This window comes from Canis lupus, chromosome 7, assembly GCF_011100685.1.
Source record: "Canis lupus familiaris isolate Mischka breed German Shepherd chromosome 7, alternate assembly UU_Cfam_GSD_1.0, whole genome shotgun sequence".
In the NCBI taxonomy this organism is placed as follows: Eukaryota; Metazoa; Chordata; class Mammalia; order Carnivora; family Canidae; genus Canis; species Canis lupus.
The window spans coordinates 54,139,881-54,160,622 of NC_049228.1; the positions used below are offsets into that span (position 1 = coordinate 54,139,881).

A 20,742-nucleotide genomic window follows, 5' to 3' on the forward strand; every position below is an offset into this window, starting at 1 on the left:
GACAGCTCATCACTACTGGGTATTTCAGAGATATTTTAATGGCAGAATTAGATTACCTAATACAAGTCACAGTTTATTTGTAGAATTTTGTTTTATGGACATGACGATCCTGTCACTGTGGTGATCCTCTATTTGATGTAACTGCAGTTGGATAGCGTATTTCCTCAAAATACCCATCCTATTAATAATTCCAAGATATGAAAGGGCAGTATAATGGTTAAGAATGAGGACTCTGAACCCAGACTGTCTAGGTTTGAGTTCCTTTTTGTTCCTTAATTTGTTGACTTTGGGGGACATTTCTTAATCAGTGGTTGTTAATTGTGCTTTAGTTTCATTGTATGTAATGCATGGATAATGGTAGTCTCTACCTATGAAGATTAAATGGATCACTTAGAACAATGGTTGACATTTAGTAATAAGCACGTCAAAAAATCAGTTTGGGTCACAATATGCTAGATTCTATCTAAAAATGTATAAGGCTTATTTATAACAGTATCTACCCTCATTACAAGTGAGCATTGATTTTTCAAAACCCAGTTGATAAGCAGGTTGGCATTGAGTTCCTTGCATAAAAAATTGTCCCTGAGGAAACTTTTTTCCACTTGTTAACAACTTAGAAAGCTAATGAACCTTTGTAGTAATAGGTTTGTAACTTATTAACAGGTAGGAATTATTTTTTTTAAGATTTTATTTATTTATTTCATGAGAGACACAGAACACAGGCAGAGGGAGAAGCAGGCCCCATGCAGGGCGCCTGATGTGGGACTCGATCCCCGGACTCCAGGATCACGCCCTGGGCCGAAGGCAGGCGCTAAACCACTGAGCCACCCGGGATCCCCTTCAAGGATATTTTTTTAAAGTTAAATCTGCCTTTAGAAAGCACATTTAAGAGAATGAGAGTAAGCCTACAAAGGATGTCAGAGGTTGTGTTAGGGATTATTTATTTACACTAAAGTATTTGCCACTAAATGATAAAACTTGTGCACACAGTCAAGGGAAAATGGCTCCATCAGAGAGAAGTGGAATGTGAAAAGAAATGAGAAGGAACTTGGTAACTGCGTTTTACATATTTTTAAAAAATTATCAAAAGCAGGATTAGATCCCAAGCTAAGTTTGAGTATTAGTAGAAGACAAATTCAAGCAAACCACTGAATATCTTTATCTGCTTTGCCCTCTTTCTCCTGGAGATGGCAATAGACAACTAAGACAACTAATCAATCTCAGAAAGCCCCTAACATGGTGGAATTTTTTGGCCTTCTTAAAAACAAAACTGCGATTTTTTTTTTTTTAAGTCTTAATACTTCAGTTGACTTTTCCTATCTATCCTACCAAAGAGCCCCAACCCCAGGGTAACCAAAATGAAGTCAATTATAGTGAATCCTGAAAAATGAGAATCCAAGCTAATAGTTATATTGAGAGCAGAAACTTAAGAAAGACATGTATGTTAACATTTTAAGAGAGGGAACTGACATAATGGAATACACGTTAAAGAACAAAACCACTAGGGGTCTTCAAGAGAATAAAAAAAAGGAACCAAGATTGTGGAGATGGGGTTCTATAATATAAAAATTGTGTCTCGATACTATTTTGAGTGAAGATAAGTAACCTTACCTTCAAAATTTATTTGTTCTTCTGTGACTCAAGAATTCACTTACTTTAATTCTCAAATGGGTAAAGACTGGTAAGAATGATAAATTTTAAATAAAACAACAAGATTTCAGACTAAGGATACATATATTGAGGTATTCAGGGAGAAATTAAGTTGCTTGGATATTGCATAGATATGCCTTCGGAAATAGGGTGTCATGGGAATACTACACCACTGTCTCCATCGTTAAGAAACACTGTTGGAGGAGGAGGAGGGAAAGTCTTAACTATCATTCTCAGATGTACCCGATTTCCTTTGCTGAAAAAGACTCAGCATGTCTTTCTTACTGGGTTTTATCCAGTCCCATCACATTGTTCTACTTGAAAGGGAACCTAAAGATTGATTTTACAAATGAAAAGAGAGAAAGACTTCTCAAAGGCCTGTTTTCAGAACATCCTGAAACCTGGACTATGCTCAAACTTGCATGCTAAGCTACACAGCATGCTCAGTAGAATTAGGATTGGGCTTCCTGGCTTGATGCATTCCTCCTGCTACAGAAGCTCTCAAGAAGTGGATACGGAGAAAGGGGCTGTAACATGGTAGGCCTGATACATGCAGTTGTTGCCCATGGTTTTTAATGACCACATGCAGATGCAGTTGAAATTCTCCCAAATCTTTTTTTTTTTTTAAAGTCCTAATCAAGTATGACCCAAGAGTGTAATTATTAGTAGCATCTGCAAGAAAAAAGCAGCCATATAAATACTTAAATTCAGAAATAGTTAAAATGTTTATTTACAGCAATTGGAATTTTAGAAGAACTGTATCTGGGTCAGCCCTAAAATAATTAAGAACTCCAAATTTGGGGACATTTATTTTCTTTGCTCTTAGTGCACGGTGGTTCTGGCACCATCCCAGAATGTTAACAAGTTATATAACAATTCATAATTTGAAAACTTGTGCTTTAATTTATTCATCCTTACAGCCCTATAAAATAGGTATCCCTGTTTTATAAAGAAAGCAACAGGCTTAGATAATCTTAGGGAGTCCTTGCCTAAAGTCACATAGGTAGTAAATCAAGGCAGTACTTGCACCCAGATCTTTTGACCTCATGCTTAGAAGTATTGACTAGGGACCTGTTCATAGCCAGTGCTCTGCTGGACACAAAGTGTGTTTCCCCCTAATTATGGGTATGAAGACCAGAATAGTAATAGTGTAACAGTATTTAAGTTCAGAAATAACTCTAATAGTAGCAGCTCAGGAAGTTAGTGTGAGACTAACGTAGAAAGTTTGTGTGACAGTATCTGGTCTTAACGTAGCTCTAAAATGGAGAAGATTAGTCAATATATGCTCAGGTGTAAAAGGCTTTTCTATAGGTAGTTCAGATTTCAAGCTAGTTCTAACCCACTCTGAGTGCACACAAGACATCACACCTAATTCATTAATGTTGAAGTACAGAGAGGACAAATATGGGCATTGTTAAGTGAGGAATATAATGAAGGAGATGTAAAGTGACCCATGTAAACAGTTAATAAGAGTGAAGTGTAAAGCATTGGTTCTCAAAGTCCTGCCACAATGCTGCCTGAGAACATTTACTCTAGTAATTGTTTTAGTGAGTGAATGAAATCCAAAGTAGCACAACAAAGTGTGATTATATGGATGTTTCTTAGAATGAAGCTCTTAAAAAGTGAGGTAGTTTCAATAAAAATACTATATAAACAGTATAGGTGACTCATGTGGTGAAGAAATAAAAGATGGCAATTAGCTCATTGAAGTTTGGAAAATAGTGATTGAAAGTTGGGAGAGGTGGTTTGAGGAAGCCTGAGGTTCTGAAAAGCCTATCTCTTGTAGAGTTTTGGGTATATAACACATACCTACTCAAAGTATAGTATGTACGTAATTGTTACGGACTTACAGGGTGCCTGGCTGGCTCAGTCAGTGGAGTGGGTGACTCTTAGGGTCGTCAGTGTGAGCCCCATATTGGGTCTAGAGGCTACTTTAAAAAGTAGTTGTGGACTTAAGATGTGTCTCATTTAAAATACTGTAAATAGCTATTAGCTAAATAAAGGTCGTTAAGATGGAAAAGAACAATTTGTAGAGAGAAAAGATGCAAAGTTGGTTTTTTAGTTAATTTAAATATCATTTCCTAGTAGAAAAGTATGCAGATAAATTTTTCATTTGATCTGTATCCTCTTTTCAAAAACTAATTTTTGGGGCACCTGGGTGGCTCAGTTGAATGACCAACTCTTGATTTCAGCTCAGGTCATGGTCTTGGGGTCATGGGATGAAGCTGGATCAAGTTGCATTGGGCTCCCGAGCTCAGTGGGGAGTCTCCTTCAACATTCTCTCTCCCCTCTGCCCCTCCCCTTCTCCAAAACAAATCTAAAAAAAATATTTTAAGGCTGTAGCTAAACAATTATATAAAGAAAAGATATGTATTCTCTTATGAATGTTGTATTTCTTAAATACATGTGTGTCTGAAAGGGCTTTAGTTATTCAGATGACTAGAATTGTTTTCCATTATTTTTTGGTGTACTCATTCAGTTTTTTTAGTGTATCTTTGTGCATATGTGAACAATCAGTAGGATGTCAGAGCAGGACATTGTTGAGTGATCAGCAAGTACTAGTGAAAGTACAGTGTGGGAGAAGTAATCAGAGAAAGTTCAGTTGAAGGGTTTGGGATTTAAGCTGGCACTTGAAGGATGGTTAGAAATTGGATGTGGATAATAGGTAAAAGGAATAATTTGGACAAAAGATTCTGAAGAGGAATTTGTATCAATTTTGGCTTTACAAAAATTTTGTGTTCAGAGCAGTCTTAATACTACAGAATTCCTTATTATTTATCAATAAATAGAGTGTATTGCTTTACTGTGTCTTTGGAGTTGAAAATTACAGATTGTTCTGCAAAATTCTTAACAAATCTGCAGCAGAATATGGATAATTTAATACAAATGGTATTCAACAAAACATTTTGAATAGTTTTTGATGATACCATCTTTTTTGAATGGTGATTGTTGTAGTAGTTGTCCAAGGATAACTAAGATCTAATTGTTTATTCATTAATTTTGACTGATGTTATTAAATTGTGTTGTGTGGCTGGCGTCAGGCATTTATCTTTTGGATTAAGGTAGTACATGCATACAGTGTAGTTTGTAAAGTGCACTGCTACTTGATGTACAGTGTAATTTGTGAAGTGCTCTCCTACTACTGGTTTGGTTCAGACCCTAGTTCTCTTTCTTAGACATTAGCAGTGAACTCCTAATTGGGTTTCTTCCTCAGGTTCAAACTCTTAAATGTGGCTGTCTTGGTAATGGAATTAATTTCTTCACTCTGTACCATACACTGGTGGTAGTGAATTGGCATGCTCATATCATGCTCTTTATCCTCTCTACCCTGTTATCTTGCTGTTTCCATGTTCTATTTTGTTCTACTCACCTCTTTCAATTCTGAAAACCTTCCTGAACTTTTCATTGTGGCGAAGTCCTCCATCCTGCAGTTCTGGTATGTCATAGAAAGTGGGTTTTGCCTCTAATGGAGCACATCATACTTTATTGTAATTATTCATTTGTTTACATGTTCTTCTAGGTAAGGATTATGATTCATCTTTGTGTTCCCAGCATAGTGACTGGGTACATTCAGTAGTAGATACTCAAGAAATGTTTAAATGAAGTATCGAGTAGATCAGTTGAGACCTTCAAATTCAATATCAAATAACAGAATGATGCATTTGTTGGAAAAATGAAAATAATACACAGTAAGAACTAGAATCTAAAATCCAAAGACTGTCACACTGCATCTAACATGTTGGTATATAAATTGATAGGTGTTATAAGTTATAGATGTATAGAAAGTAGTTATTATAAACAATGTCTTTATTTTCTGTGGAATTGCTTTTGTTTGACCCTTTTGACCATCGCTCATGTTCATCACTGGTTTTTATGTAATATTTGCATTAACAGATTGGTCTTTCCAAAAAGTCAGGTTGGAATTTGATGGAGAATATTTATATTGTATAAGCTTGGCATTTACTGCACTTGAATTTTTTTTTAAGTGAATTTCTTGTGAAGTAGCAGAACTTGGAATCCCTTTCCCATTATAAAAACAATTCTGTTCGAGGGTGCTAGCGTGGGTCAATCGGTTAAGCATCCTACTCTTTATTTTGGCTCAGGTCATGATATTAGGGTCATGAGATCAAGCCCCACATTGGGCTCCATGTTCTGCTTGTCCCTCTCTGCTGCTCCCCACGTGTGCAGTCTCTCTCTCTCTCTCTCTCTCTCTCTCTCTGTCTCTCTGAAATAAGTAAAATCTTTAAAAAAAAGAAAAATAAACAATACTATTTGTGGCACTGAGGTTCTCAGACTAACTCACAAAGCCTTTTTTCCTCCCTTTAATATGTTTATTGAGATGTAATTCACATACCATGTACAATGTACAGGGTTTTTTTTAAAAAGATTTTATTTTTAAGCAATCTCTGTGCCCAACAGGGGGCTTGAATTTATAACCCCCAGATTAAGAGTCTCATGCTCTACTAATTCAGTCAGCCAGTTTTTAAATATATTTACAGAATTTTGCAACCATCACTACTATCTATAATTTTAGATTATTTTTATCCACTCTAATGGAGACCTCTTAAACCATTTCCACTTCATCCCACCCCCAAGCCCTAAGCAACCACAAATCTCATTCCTGTCTCTATAAATTTGGCTCTTCTGGAGATTTCATATAAATGGAACCATACAGTAAATGGTCTATTTAACTAGCTTCTTTTACTTAGCATATTTTCAGGGGTCTTTCATGTCATAGGATATAACAATACTTTGTTTATTTTTATGGCCAAATAATATTACATGGTAAGAATATATCATGTTTTGTTTCTCTATTCATCAGTTGAGGGATATTTGGATTATTTTTCCTACTTTTCACCTATTGTGAATTACTATGAACATTCATTAGGCATACATTTTCATTTCTCTTTTGTATATGTCTATGAATAGAATTGCTGGGTTATATGGTAACTCTGTATGGTTTTTTAGGAACTGCCAGACTACATTTCCACCAGCAATGTGTGAGGGTTTCAGTTTCTCCACATATTTGTCAGCACTTGTTGTCTTTTTTTCTTTTTTCTTTTTTTTTTTAGATTTATTTATTTATTTGAGACAGCATAAGCCCTGGGTGAGCTGGGGTTGAGGTGGAGGTTGGGCAGAGAGAGGAGGAGAGAGAATCTTCAGCAGACTCCCTGCTGCTTTTACATTTCCAGTAAAAGCAGTATACATCATCTCAGTATTTATTTATTTATTTATTTATTTTTTAATTTTTATTTATTTATGATAGTCACACACACACAGAGAGAGAGAGAGGCAGAGACATAGGCAGAGGGAGAAGCAGGCTCCATGCACCGGGAGCCCGACGTGGGATTCAATCCCGGGTCTCCAGGATCGCGCCCTGGGCCAAAGGCGGGCGCCAAACCGCTGCGCCACCCAGGGATCCCCATCTCAGTATTTATTGCTAAGAGAAGGGGCTTAATTTCTTAATGGGTTTGCTCTGGGGAAATGTTTAATCTTTATTTATTTATTTATTCTTTTTATCTTAAAGTTTAAAATTCAAGTTCTTCCCTTTCTTTGGAGCTGGAACAGAAATTAATTTAGGGAAAAAAAGTTAAGTTTAAACACAAAATAAATTTTTTAAAGGCTGTTTTTGCAAAATGCAGGTTTAGTTTAAAAAGAATGAGAAGATTCTGAGAGGGATTTTTAAAACCAGTATTGGCTTTGCCTGTTGATTGACTTTGTCACTTTGACTTTTCCTGATTCAGTGCATATGTGCCAGTGGATCCACAATTTGTATTTTCTCTTTCATGCTTAGGTTTTTTTTTTGTGGAGTTTTTTTAGGGGCGAGGTTGGGGTTGGTTTACTAATTGAAGAAGGAGATACTTGTTTTTTTCAGTTTTACTAATTAAAAATGGACAGATAAAATTGTATATATTTAAACTGTACAGTGTGATTTGTTATGTCTACTTTGTTGAAATGATAACCACAATTAGGGCAATTAACACATCTATCATGTCACATAGTTGTCTGTATGATGAAAACACTTAGGTTTCCTCTCAGCAATTTTCAAGTGCACAGCATAGTATTTTATTAACTATAGTCAACATGCTCTACATTAGATCTCCAGAGTTTATTCATCTTATAACTGAATACTGGTTTCCTTTGACCAGCATTTCCACATCTCCCCCTGCCATCCCAACTCTTGGTAACCACCACTCTACTCTGTTTCTATGAGTTTTTCTCTTTTCTTCTTTTCTTTTCTTTCTTTTCTCTTTCTTTTAAGATTTTATTTATTTATTCATGAGAGACACACAGAGAGAGAAGCAGAGACACAGACAGAGGGAGAAGCAGGCTCCATGTAGGGAGCTCGATGCAGGACTCGATCCCGGGACTCCAGGATCATGCCCTGAGCCAAAGGCAGACACTTAACTGCTGAGCCACCCAGGTGCCCCCTTCCTTCCTTCCTTTCTTTTCTTTTCTTTTTTTTTCTTTCTTCTCTTCTCTTTTCTTTTTTCTTTCTTTTCTTTCTTTCTTTCTTTCGTTCTTTCGTTCTTTTGTTCTTTCCTTTCTTTCTTTCTTTCTGATTCAACATGTAGTGAGATTACATAGTTATTCATCTTTCTCCGACTGATTTCTTTTTTTTTTTTAAAAGATTTTATTTATTTATTCATGATAGTCACAGAGAGAGAGAGAGAGGCAGAGACACAGGCAGAGGGAGAAGCAGGCTCCATGCACCGGGAGCCCGATGTGGGATTCGATCCCGGGTCTCCAGGGTCACGCCCTGGGCCAAAGGCAGGCGCCAAACCGCTGCGCCACCCAGGGATCCTCTCCGACTGATTTCACTTAGCATAATCTCCTCTAGGTTTGTCCATTTGCAAATGCCAGAATTAATCTTTTTTCTTACAGCTGAATAATATTAATTATATATATATGTGTGTGTGTGTGCATATATATATGCACTACATCATCTTTATTCCTTCATCTGTTGACAGAAACTCAGTTGGCATATCTTGGCTTTTGTGAATTATGCTGCAGTGAACATGGGGTGTAGATACCTCTTTGAGATCACTGATTTTCTTTCTGAGGTCAGTGTTAGATATTTGTTCTAACATCTGGAGGTCACCTCCTAGCTGTCTTCCCTTTTTCTCTCCTGCAAACTAGTTGGCCTACAGTTTAGCTATTATGAATCTCCTAATTGCCTTTCGCCATAGCCTCCACTGTTCTTGACATTACCATTAGGCTTGAACTTTTCCTTGCTTTGTTCTAACTAAAATCAGTTCCTTTGTGAAGAAATTAGGTTCTGTCTGTTTTATGGCCTGCTTCTTCTGTCAGGCAAAAATCTTTTGTGTCAGGGGTCTATAACTAGGGATGGGGACAATGTAAATTTTTGTCTGAGTGTTACCCCTGCTGTATAGGAGCTGAGCTTTTAGTAAGTGAGGAGGGGTGCAGCAGCCTGTATTATCTCAGTTTTGCCTTTGTGGCCTATCACCTCCTGAGTCGGGGCGAGGGTTCTCAGCGCCACAATATTCTTTACTTGCCACGTCCAAGATAGAGCTTCTGTTTTACCAGTGGGGGCCAAGTCAAAAGCCCTTTGGCCCTTAACTACACTATGCTGAGGCAACCTTAGCAACAGGTAGCTGGGGATAGGATGATAAATGCCGATGCCTTGCCCTTCTCAGGAAGAAAGCCCTCTGACTGGGAACTGCCAGAGTGATCCTTGTGTTCTTGGCTGCAGGTGTCTGAGGGGAGTCTGCCTTGCTGAGCTTCGAGTAGGAAGGGAGGGAACATCTTGGTTGATACCACGGACGCTTGCCTTTCTTAATGGATTTTTTTGGAATAGATGTCCTTTAAGATCATTTCCAGAGGCTTTAAATGGCTAGTATGTTTTTTTAAAATAGTTTTCATCAGGGAGTGGGTCAGTTGAACTCCTCACACTATCATGCTGAAAGTCAGTCTCCTCTAGGTCAGTAGTTCTGAAACGACATTTTGAATCTTTAATGCCCTCTTCTCCTTTTGCCCAATTTTATTTTCTTTATTGTATTTATAGCTAAAATAATACTTAAATGTTTTTTAGGTCTCCTTCCTTCTGAAATGTTAGCTTTGTGGAGGCAGGAGACCTTATCTGTTTTGTTTAATGCTATATCTCCATTGCTTTAATAAATATATACTTGCCATATGCCAGGGACTGCTGTGATAGCATTTCTCTAAAAGGGCTGTGAAAAAGGAGAGTACATTCATGGTGCTGTGATTCTGATCTGAGAGAAGTACTGTTGTTATTGTACAGCAAAATCAAAGTAATGCATCCTCTTGTAAGCATTGTTGCCATAAGAAACCAATCTGGAACCTTGGAGCCTCTGTCTAGACCACCTAATCAAGCAATTTAAAACTAACAGGGCTGTGGTCTGGTTCGTGTTATCGAGTAGTTCCCAGGCTTCATCCAGTTCTTCAGGCTCACATCAGACAACTTGCCACAGCTCTTTAAATCTTCTGGGTAGGAGATCCTGCCTGTGGCAATAGCAGAAAGCTTTGACTACTACATACTTTTGTTTCTGAGTTGGGGAAGTATGATTTCACATGCTTATGAAGGATAATAACTCTTCTTTCACATGGAACTATTGAGAGGATTGAATGAGTTAATATTTTTATTCTTTTATTTTTTTAAAGATTTTATTTATTCATGAGAGACACACAGAGACAGACAGACAGACAGACAGAGGCAGAGACACAGGCAGAGGGAGAAGCAGGCTCTATTCAGGGAGCCTGACATGGGATTCAATTCGGGGTCTCCAGGATCAGGCCCTGGGCTCAAGATGGCGCTAAACCACTGAGCCACCCGGGCTGCCCCATGAGTTCATATTTTAATGCCTGGCATATCATGGACATTCAGTAAATGGCAGCTTTTGTTTATATACACCAATTAGCTGAAAGCTTGTAGTTGCCAATATCATTTGAATTAAATCTTAATTGAAGAACAACCTACTGGATGCTAGAAACTGGAAATTAGGGTGAGCAGTAATGACCGCTAAAGGGACATGACATTTCTCAAAACATATTTTCTTTTCTTTTTTTTTTTTTTAAAGATTTTATTTATTTATTCATAGAGACAGAGAGAAAGAGGCAGAGACACAGGCAGAGGGAGAAGCAGGCATCATACAGAGAGCCTGATGTGGGACTCGATCCAGGGTCTCCAGGATCACGCTCTGGGCTGCAGGCGGCACTAAACCACTGCGCCACCGGAGCTGCCCCTCAAAACATATTTTCTAAAAAAAAAAAAAAAAAAGACAAAAAACCCCCACATATTTTCTAGCAGAGAAGAATTGCTTTTGAGTATGTTTGAACAACATCTGAATATATCATGCTGGCCCCAGACTGCTTTATGTATTTATTCAAAAATGATTTATCTAAGAACAGTGGGACAGATGGAGAGAAGTTGTCTGCCCCATACCAGTGTGTTTTGAGGAAGAAACTGCTAAATGTGGACATGTGTAATGAGATCTTACTGAGAGGTATGCATCTAGAATGTGAAATATTCTGGTGCTAATCTTTTGTATGCCGCTCTGAGCTACTATGCTGAAACTTAATTGGTGTTCCAGTGTGTATCACTTGTGAAGGGGATAAGGGAAGAGGAAAATTCATACCTTGAAATTCTAGATTTCTATTAAATTCTTATACTCCATCTTGATCTTCATGATAAATTAGAAATGCAGGGACATGTAGATACGGCAAGAATTGACACCTACCTCTTATGTGCCCAAAGCTATCCTTGAACTTTTCCAGCCTTCAGCCTTGCCTGCTTTGCCTGCCACTCTGCCCAGTTCCCTGTACTTCAGAATGCTTCTGTTCCCCATTCCCTTAGAGCAGTTGAGGTTTAGTAATTGTTATAAATCCCTTTCCCCTTGTGTGGTTATTCTTTAAGGGAGAAGGCTCAGTCATACAAAGAAACCTTACTAGTTGATTTCATTTAGGCAGAAAAACTAAAGAAGTGGCTTACAACTTTATGTATTAGCATCCTTTTGGGAACTTTACAAAATCCATGAACTTTGGACCCACTTCCAGAGATTATTCTCATTTAATTAATAGGTAGTAGGACTGAAGTTCTCTTGAAAAATCTGTTCCTTCAAAAATTCCTTAGCTGACTCTGTACAGAATTGAGAACACCAAAGAAGAAGGGCTTTTGATAGTTAGACCTTCTACCTAAAAGAAAGCTTATCAATTACCTTTTCTGTCTTATTTGTGAGACAAATGGTTAGAGGGAAGGAGAAGGTTCTAGGCTTTTCTAGAAGGAAAAATACCCATTTTCTAAATTCCCTCTTTCTAAATAAATTAAATAAATAAATAAATTAATTAATTAATTAATTAATTCCCTCTTTCACATCTCCCCTCCACTAGGTGATCGAGCATAGAAGAATCCTCTCTCCATGTTGAATTCTGGAAACCAGTTAAAAGGAGATATTCCCAGTGTAGAGAATGGGCTGTTTCCCTCTAAGCCAAATGATCTTGATTGGTTTCCAGTCTCTGAGTCTTTGGACCACTGTTAGCAGGGTTTCCTAACCTTTTTTGGGCCGTTGAAATTGTTTGGTAGTCTGGTGTTTGGACCCCTTCTCAAGTTCAGTATCTTATTTTTTTAAGATTTTATTTATTTGACAGCACAAGCAGGAGGAGCGGCAGAGGGAGGGGGGGAAGCAGGCTCCCAGCTTGATTCCAGGACTCCGGGATCATGACCTGAGCCAAAGGCACCTAATGTGACTGAGCCCCTAGGTGCCCTTCAAGTTCAGTATTTTTTTTTTTAATTTTTTTTCAAGTTCAGTATTTTAATGTAGGAAGTAAAATGCATGGCATTACAAAGGAAACAAATTATATTAAAATACAGTTGTTGACATAATCAAATTTGTACAATAATATATGAATCTTTATTGACACATTAAATAACATTTAGTGGTTGGTCTAATAACTACCGTAATTTCAAAGTTGTAACAAATGTAAACAGTATTTCAAGATAGCTTTAAAAACTTGTAATATTATAGCAACTTGTTTCTATTGGAGACAAACTCACAGGTACTAATAATACTCCTGTGATGTGTTGCCACCATTCACAATTGAAAACAAGGCTAGGTGGCTCAGTGGTTTGGTGCCTGCCTTTGGCCCAGGGCGCAATCCTGGAGTCCCAGGATCGAGTCCTGCATCGGGCTCCCTGTGTGGGGCCTGCTTCTCCCTCTGCCTGTGTCTCTGCCTCTCTCTGTGTCTTTCATGAATAAATAAATAAAAATCTTAAAAAAAAAAAAAAGGCTAAATTTGAGTTTAGGTTTGTGAAAACAAATACATAATTTTTCTTATCTAAGCTCAAGGACACTTGGAAATCTTACATGTTGAGGTTGGAATATTAATATGTTAGTCTTCTTTTCACAGATGTGTAACAACAACTGTTTAAAATTGTGGCTTCTTGGGCACCTGGCTGGCTCAGTCAAGCTAAGCATCTGACTCTTGATTTCCCCTCATGTCACCATCTCAGGGTTGTGAGATTGAGCCCCAAGTCAGTATGGAGCCTGCTTAAAATTTTTACACTCCCCCCCCCCCCCAACTTGTGCTCACATTCTCTGTATCTCAAAAAGAAAAGAAAAGAAAAGAAAAGATTGTGGTTTGTGGTTTTTTCATAATAATAGTTTATCCTAGTAGTGTATTTCCAAAGTCCCTTTTTGATCCTAAAGCTAACGTTGTAATCATCCTTTTTTATTCAGCATTAACTGAGTGTAATACCAGGTTATATGCAGAGTATTAGTTAGATAGCTCTTCTCTCAACTCTCAGAATGCTAATGAAAGTGGTTTGATTTACAGGAATACAAGCGGAAGTTAGCCAGAGTTTCCCTGGTACGCAAAGAACTCAGGTCCCGGATCCAGAGCCTGCCAGACTTATCCCGATTGCCCAATGTTACTGGAAGCCACATGCACCTGCCCTTTGCAGGGGACATCTACAGTGAAGATTGATGACCAGTCTCTTTCCAGGGCCCAGGACTTTGCAAGAGATGGAGACAGGTTAGGTGGACAGTCCTGTAGCGTTATTTTTGTATATGGTTGAGAGAATGACTAAGAAAAAGAAGTGAAAAGTAATTTATAAAAATTGTTTAAAATGTTGGTTTGTTTACTATTTTATTGGTAAGTTAACATGACTTAGTTTAAACAAAGTGATCTCTGTGTATTAATAAGCCTAGAAATAGTGATTATTTTCAAAAGATCTTTTTGTAAATTTTTTTGATTCAAGGCCTTGTGAGAAATTCCATGTTTCTATTTCTTCATGTATTTTCAAATATTTTTCTTTATTTTCTTCAGTATCTAATCACTGTAAAGTATGTAATTCCTAAAGGGTGAGAATTAATCAAGAGTTGGTAGAGACTTTATTATGGTATAGTTAGGACTTGATTGTAGGAGTGACTAAATGTTCCAACTTAATCTTCACCCTTCTTCCTGACCAAAATATCAGTTCTGTGCCTCTTAAAGCTTTTGATTCCTTATTTTCTAGAGGTCAGTAATTTAACACAAAAGTAAGGCTCAGATTAAAGTTTAGGGAACTTTTCCACAATAGTACTGTCGGGGTTCCATTCCAGCTGCCAGTGTAGAATAAAAGGAGTGTTAAATAGGGACCCCCTTGATCAAATGGTTTAGAATTATTTGAGTAGGTTAATATGAAAATGCTTTGGAAATGTTGTAAAATTTGACCTTCTACCAAGAGGACAACTTTAATTCTGGAACTGATTGCTATTTTCAAATCAGTCTCCTTTTAACACAATAGATCCCTTTAACATAAAGCCATCTAGGGGATTAAAAGAAACAAAATAATGATAACTTTTACTATTTACTTAGCCGTTTAACTTTAAAAACAATAGTATTTTTAGCTCTAAAATCTCAACACAATATTCCTTGAAGTTCAGTAAAGTAGCCTGGAACATTTTTAATGTTTCCTTAAGGTTTTTGAATGACTGTATATTTGGAAATTAAGCAGTGCTACACTACAGGGTAGATCTGGCAAATACTATATTTGTATATTTAGAATTACCAAAACAAATGTACTTTTACCTTTTATTTCTAACCCTGTGTGTTAGAGCAGTTGCATGCTCTCCTGCTTTCTTTTTAAATCACATTGTTAAGCTGTGGATTTATACTCAATAATGACTTAGGATAAACATTATTTTCACTCATTACATATTAGACATTTTTCTTTTCCTTGTAAGCAGATTCAAACTAGGTAGTCAATAAAACAAACATCTTTTAAATCCCATAAGCCAGTTAATGTCTTACTAGTCTGAATGGCTTCACTCTTTTGTTCTAAATATTAGAAATTATAGTTAAAATTAATTTATATGTGAAGGAAAAGGCAAATACTTACTTTCAGTACCCAGTAGTTCTGGAAACAGTGCTTTTAACACTTTGACCTCTCCAAAACATAGACACATTTTAGTAGTCCCCATCTATATATGGCTTATATTCCAAAGTCTTTTAGTCAACTTTTGGGACTCTGGGCACATTTTCTCACAGAAACAATAGTAATTAGTTTCCCTGTAAACACTACCACAGAAAGCTCACCTGGGAATCTAATCCACTTAACCATGAATGTACTTAACTTGTAATGTGTTTGACAAATTACTAATAGATCCTGACCAGCATTTGTAACATCACTCTAACTAAGAAAATGGTGTGCAGCAGCCAGACTCATACATTGGGGTGTCTGTCTGTCTTGTGTACCTCTGTCCCTAGGTGTAGGATATGTAAGAAGAAGATTCAGCATGGGGGTGGTGGGGTAACCAATGCACAATTATAAAAACCTAGTTATACCTGTTATAAAAGTATACCATGTAAGTTAGTTTTTCTTGTTAAAGTGAAAACAAAAACTTGTATATTAATTTATTTTCAGTGTCTTGATCTTATTTATGATCTGCTAAAGTGGTGATTTATCCATTCAAAATATATTTTTTCCATTTAAAACTAATTTATAAACTATGTACTCCTGGGAAGATTTGAATTATTAGAAGTTTGTTGAAATATTTTCACCATTTAAGACAGACTTCTTAGATACTGATTTTATTGCCAGTATCTGTTCTAAATATTTATGATAAAAATGCATTATTTTTTTAAAGAGCTTGATGCAATTTGTGATAAGTGATAGTACTCAACCTGAATCCTACCCCCAGTCCCACCCTTTGACCAAATCCTCCACAAACCTTTAGCTGTTGGTTAATTCACTAACTGTAAACACAAATGACATGGTCTGGTTTAGAAGTTATTTTTTTCAGCCTTATGATAGTTAACATGGTAAGCCTTAGCAGTGAATAGTCTTCCTTTCTAACAGGTAGACTTACATGTTCTCAAGAAATAGGGTAAGATGGGGTACTATAATACCAAATTCTAAATCATGAGCATTTTCTCCGCTGTGTATGTACATGAGGCAAATCATGCATCTTTGAGTGCAGTTTGGCCTGGCCCCTGAAGAGAAAAGCATGTCACCACACTTGCAGTAGGGGTACTGTGGTTTGAATGGATACCATCACTCTTTTCTCCACAAACAGTGCAGAGAACTGTCTGGAGTGGCAATTTGAACAGATTCCCTGACGTTCCCTCTGCTCCTTCCGTCACTACAGTAAGTAAAAGAACCACCTGGGGGAACCCGGGAGTCTGAGAAAATCAGCTGTGCTCAATAGCCAACCTCCCTCTCTAGGAAAACCAGTCCAGATGCAGCTATTTTGGTACCTCTTCTCACATGCACTCTGAATCAGGGTTTTTCTATAAGAATTCTTTCAGAATCAGCAAAAGCTTGGATGACCTGGTTATCTTGATTTGCAGAATTAAAAGAACAAAACTAGGTTGTCAGTTGTCACTGTAGATGAGCAGATTCTCTATTAGAGTATAGTTATTGAACTGGCTCTGAGAAATCTTTAGAAAGAAAAAAATTCAAAAGTACAAATTAATTGGGAAAGTTAGAATGTCCTTTCTGAATTTTCCATTCTAAAAATTTGTATTATATGAAATAACATAAAGCTACAAAACTGCTTTGTATTCTATTAAGAAATAGCTCCTAAAGATGTAGTCTTGTTTCATAGTTGTTGCACTATATCAAAGCTTTTTAAAGTGTAAACCCAGTTCTTCTCTGTATAGAAAGGGAGCATTGTGTTACTGAATTTATTTATACAGAGCATTTGTTGCCATCTGTAATTCCAGCCATTCGCACACGAGTCTGTTCTGAGGTGGCAATAGCACATGGGAAGATGACGTTTCCCTGTTTATTTACCCCTTTTTCTTTGGCTGTATCTGATGATAATATAAGATGTTCTTAATAAAGTTTTATGTTGTTTTTGAAATGTGTACATTGTTTTTGGGAATTGGTTAATTGAATGTGGGGTGGGGAGGGGAGAGATTAATGGACTGGGAAGGAAGCAGAATACTGGAAGTATTCATTGACTTTATGGTGGAGAAAGTGTTGAAGGAGATTCCTTTTGCTTGGTCAGTGGTTCCCAAACTTGAGCGAACGTCAGAATCACCTAGAAGGCTACTAAACTACAGATTACTGGGCTCTGCTCCCGGAGCTTTAGGGTAAGGCCTGATAGTTTAGATTGTTAACAACTTGATGCTGATGCACTGAATTTAGGGACCACATTCTTGACAACCATTACTCTAGATCAACTTTCAAGTACATGACATGCTTCACAATTTGCAATTCCAGATAATAATGAAGTATGGCTTTTACAGCTCATTCCTCAGCAAGTTCCTTATGGGGAGAGAACAGGATCACCACTTCTTTTGTGACCTACTGCACTGTAATGCCAAAGTGTTTTTGAGTGAACAAATTCGTTTGGTACTTTGCACTTGTAGAGCATGGGCCCTCACCAAATCTTGAATTTAAAGCAGAATTAGGGAATACTAAAAATCTGTGGGAATCTCTAGGTCAGTGTTTGCCAAATTTCTTTGGTAAGGTTCATTTGGGACATTTTCAGAAAGGGTACATACCTATTGAATCAGAATTTTCTGTGATTCTTATTGTCTAGAAAGCTGGGGAAATGTCCTCTGACCACTGCTCCTGGTTCTTTGTTCCTGGGAGTCCTCTGGTTACTTTATCTGAATCCAGATGTATCTCATTCCCACTCCAGTTCTCCCCCTTTGCAGTAGCAGGTTTTATACAGTGGCACCTATCCAAAGATGCTGCTTCAGAAGATTTGAGATCTAGAGGTCTACATTTTAACAAGGTACTCCCATGATTTTGATGCACTTTGAGAAAGACTGTACTTTGAGAAATAGTGCCCCACACAGCAAATTCTAGTCTGTACTCTACAATAATGGTAGTTCACACATATGTGGTACTTACTGTGCATCAGGAACTGTTCATATGAATATTGCTTCATATGTCCTTTGCAATAAATACTCTGGGGGGATCCCTGGTGGCCCAGCGGTTTAGCGCCTGCTTTCAGCCCAGGGCGTGATCCTGAGTTCCAGGATCAAGTCCCACATCGGGCTTCCTGCATGGATCCCGCTTCTCAAACCTCTGCCTGTGTCTCTGCGCCTCTCTCTCTCTCTCTCTCTCTCTCTCTCTCTGTCTCGCAGAAATAAATAAAATCTTTTTAAAAAATAAAAATAGATACTCTGATTATTCCACTTCTACATACGAGGAAACTAAAACACAGTGTAAATTCCGTGTGACCCTGAACAGATCAAATGGCGAGGCTGGGATTCAGATCCATCTGCAAGTTCTGCCCTGAGCCTGTGCTTCTTAACCAGTACATGATGATGCTTGTTAACTGATACATTGTGTAGCAGCTCCATGATTACCAAATCCGCATTTTGCATCACATGTCAAGTTGTATATATATGGGATCCCTGGGTGGCGCAGTGGTTTGGCGCCTGCCTTTGGCCCAGGGCGCGGTCCTGGAGACCCAGGATCGAATCCCACGTCGGGCTCCCGGTGCATGGAGCCTGCTTCTCCCTCTGCCTGTGTCTCTGCCTCTCTCACTGTGTGCCTATCATAAATAAAAAATTTAAAAAAAAAAAAAAAAGAAATTATAACATTATTCAGGTATGCAAATTAAAAACCAACATCTTAGCTAAAAGCACTACTGGAGGGGGCTTGTGAAAGGATGTTACACTCAGGTTTGTGTTTTTATTGAGGTAAAATACATGTAACAAAAAAAGAAATGTAATAAAAAATTTACCATTTTTAAGTGTACTCTGGTATTAAGTACATTGATGATTAACGTTGTGCAATCATCACCACCATGAATATTTAGACTTTTTCATCTTTCTCAACGGAAACTCTGCCCATTAAACAATAACTTCCTATTTCCCAGCCCTTTGCAACTGTTATCCTATTTTCTGTCTCTTTGAATTTGACTTCTCTAGGTACCTCATATAAGTGGGATTAAAGATATTTGTCCTTTTGTGACTGAATTATTTCACTTAGCATAGTGTCTTCTAGGTTCATCACATTGTAGAGTGTGTCCTTTTTAAGACCGAATAGTATTCCATTGTATGGATGTGCCACATTTTGTTTATTCATTTGTTGATGGATGCTTGGATTGCTTCCACATTTTGACTTTTGTGAATAATACTGCTATGAATATGGGTGTACAATATCTGTGCAAGTTCCTGCTTCGATTTCCATTTGTTTCTTTCAAAGCAGTAATTTATATTCACATCAACAGAGTCAGAATGAAGCATTGATAAGTATATTCTAGACATTTAGTGTCAAATCTTTTGAGATATACAGAGATGATTCAACTGCAGGTCTTCTCAAAGAGTTTACAGTCTAGTGGGAATGAAATATAGTAACAACTTTTAGAAATGGCCAAAGCTTACTTTCATTTTAATTCTAACATATTTCTTCTAAATTAGTGGTTCCATAGGACAGCAGGATTAGCCTTAGCTGAGAATTTGTTAGCAGTACAAATTCTTGGACTCCAGATCTATTGAATCAGAAAAATTTGAGAGTGGGAACCAGCAATAATATATTTTTAACAAGCCCTCTAAATAATTCTGAAGCACACTTAAGTTCCAGGTTTGCCTTGATGCCTTGTGCATCACTTCCAGGCATCTAACACTTTACCTCATAGAGATTTCTTCTCTATATGAGAAACTATTGGAGTGAGAAGATTTGCTCCAACAAAAAGCAATTGTTAAAAAAAAAAAAAAGTGTGCTTTCTTGACAAGCCAAGAAATGCTTTTCATCTGGCTTCCTTCAAGTCTTAATGAACCCCACTCTGCATCCTGGCAAATTTTTCCATATTTCCTTATTTCATTTCTCTGTCTAGCTCATGTCTTGCAATTCTTCAGAGGTTGATAGACTGAAGGGGAAACTGAAATGCAGTATGGGGGCTGGCCATCATCTACAGTATCTGAAAGACTCATTAGCCCTTGATGTATTTATACCACCACAGGTTTAGCCATTTTCATGCAGAAATCCCTGTGATTTTATTTCCAACTGTTAAATGACATCAAAAATAGAAATTGTTTTTACTGCCTTTTTGGTGAAGATAATGATAATTATCTTAATGATAATTGACTTAAAGTGGAATATGGAATGAATTTTAGAATTATACATTTCACATTTGAATTCCATGCATCATGGAAAAGCTACAAAATTGAAATTTTGAATTTAAGTGAAATTGTTATGTTGAGCCATTAGCTAATTCAGACATTCTAGAAAAATTCAGTTTGTACTTTGTTTGGTTAAGCTTATCATCTTTTTAAAGTCCTATTTCTTTGTCCAGGAAAGAAATTTCATTTTATTTATGGAAATTCAAATGAGAGATTTTAAGACGTTTTAAATCATGCATTAATACAGTAGTGTTTATTGTTTTCTTTTTCCAGCTCTTGATATTTGTTATAAAATCTTGTACTTTAAAAAAATAAATAAATAAAAAATAAAATCTTGTACTTTTATGGGATCAAGTTAATAGAGCACTACTGTTGGTAGTTGAACTCTTCTTAAGATCTCTATGTAATTCAGTTATAACTGCCCAAAGTGGGAAGTGGTGCCTTGGTTATAGACTATAGCTGGTATGGGCTTAATGGAGGGACATTAAACTACTTTCATTCTTCTTTTGGAGCTGGTGTTTGAGCTATGCAGGATCTCAGGTGAGC

At 37.2% G+C, this 20,742-nt stretch overlaps 1 protein-coding gene across 4 annotated transcripts in view; it reads left to right on the plus strand.

Moving 5' to 3' along the window:
• The window catches only part of RPRD1A (regulation of nuclear pre-mRNA domain containing 1A), an 82,171-nt gene extending 65,198 nt beyond the window's left edge, over positions 1-16,973 (plus strand). For 2 of the 4 annotated variants that reach the window (XR_005362508.1, XM_038543493.1), the window contains 2 exons: positions 13,462-13,659; positions 16,185-16,973. Coding sequence is in view for 3 of the 4 variants with exons in the window: in XM_038543493.1 (XP_038399421.1) it covers positions 13,462-13,611 (150 nt within the window). In the remaining variant the exon portion in view is untranslated. Of the gene's footprint in view, positions 1-13,461 lie in introns of all 4 variants that reach the window. The other 2 variants (XM_038543496.1, XM_038543492.1) reach the window with 1 other exon arrangement.
• The last annotated feature ends 3,769 nt before the right edge of the window (positions 16,974-20,742 follow it).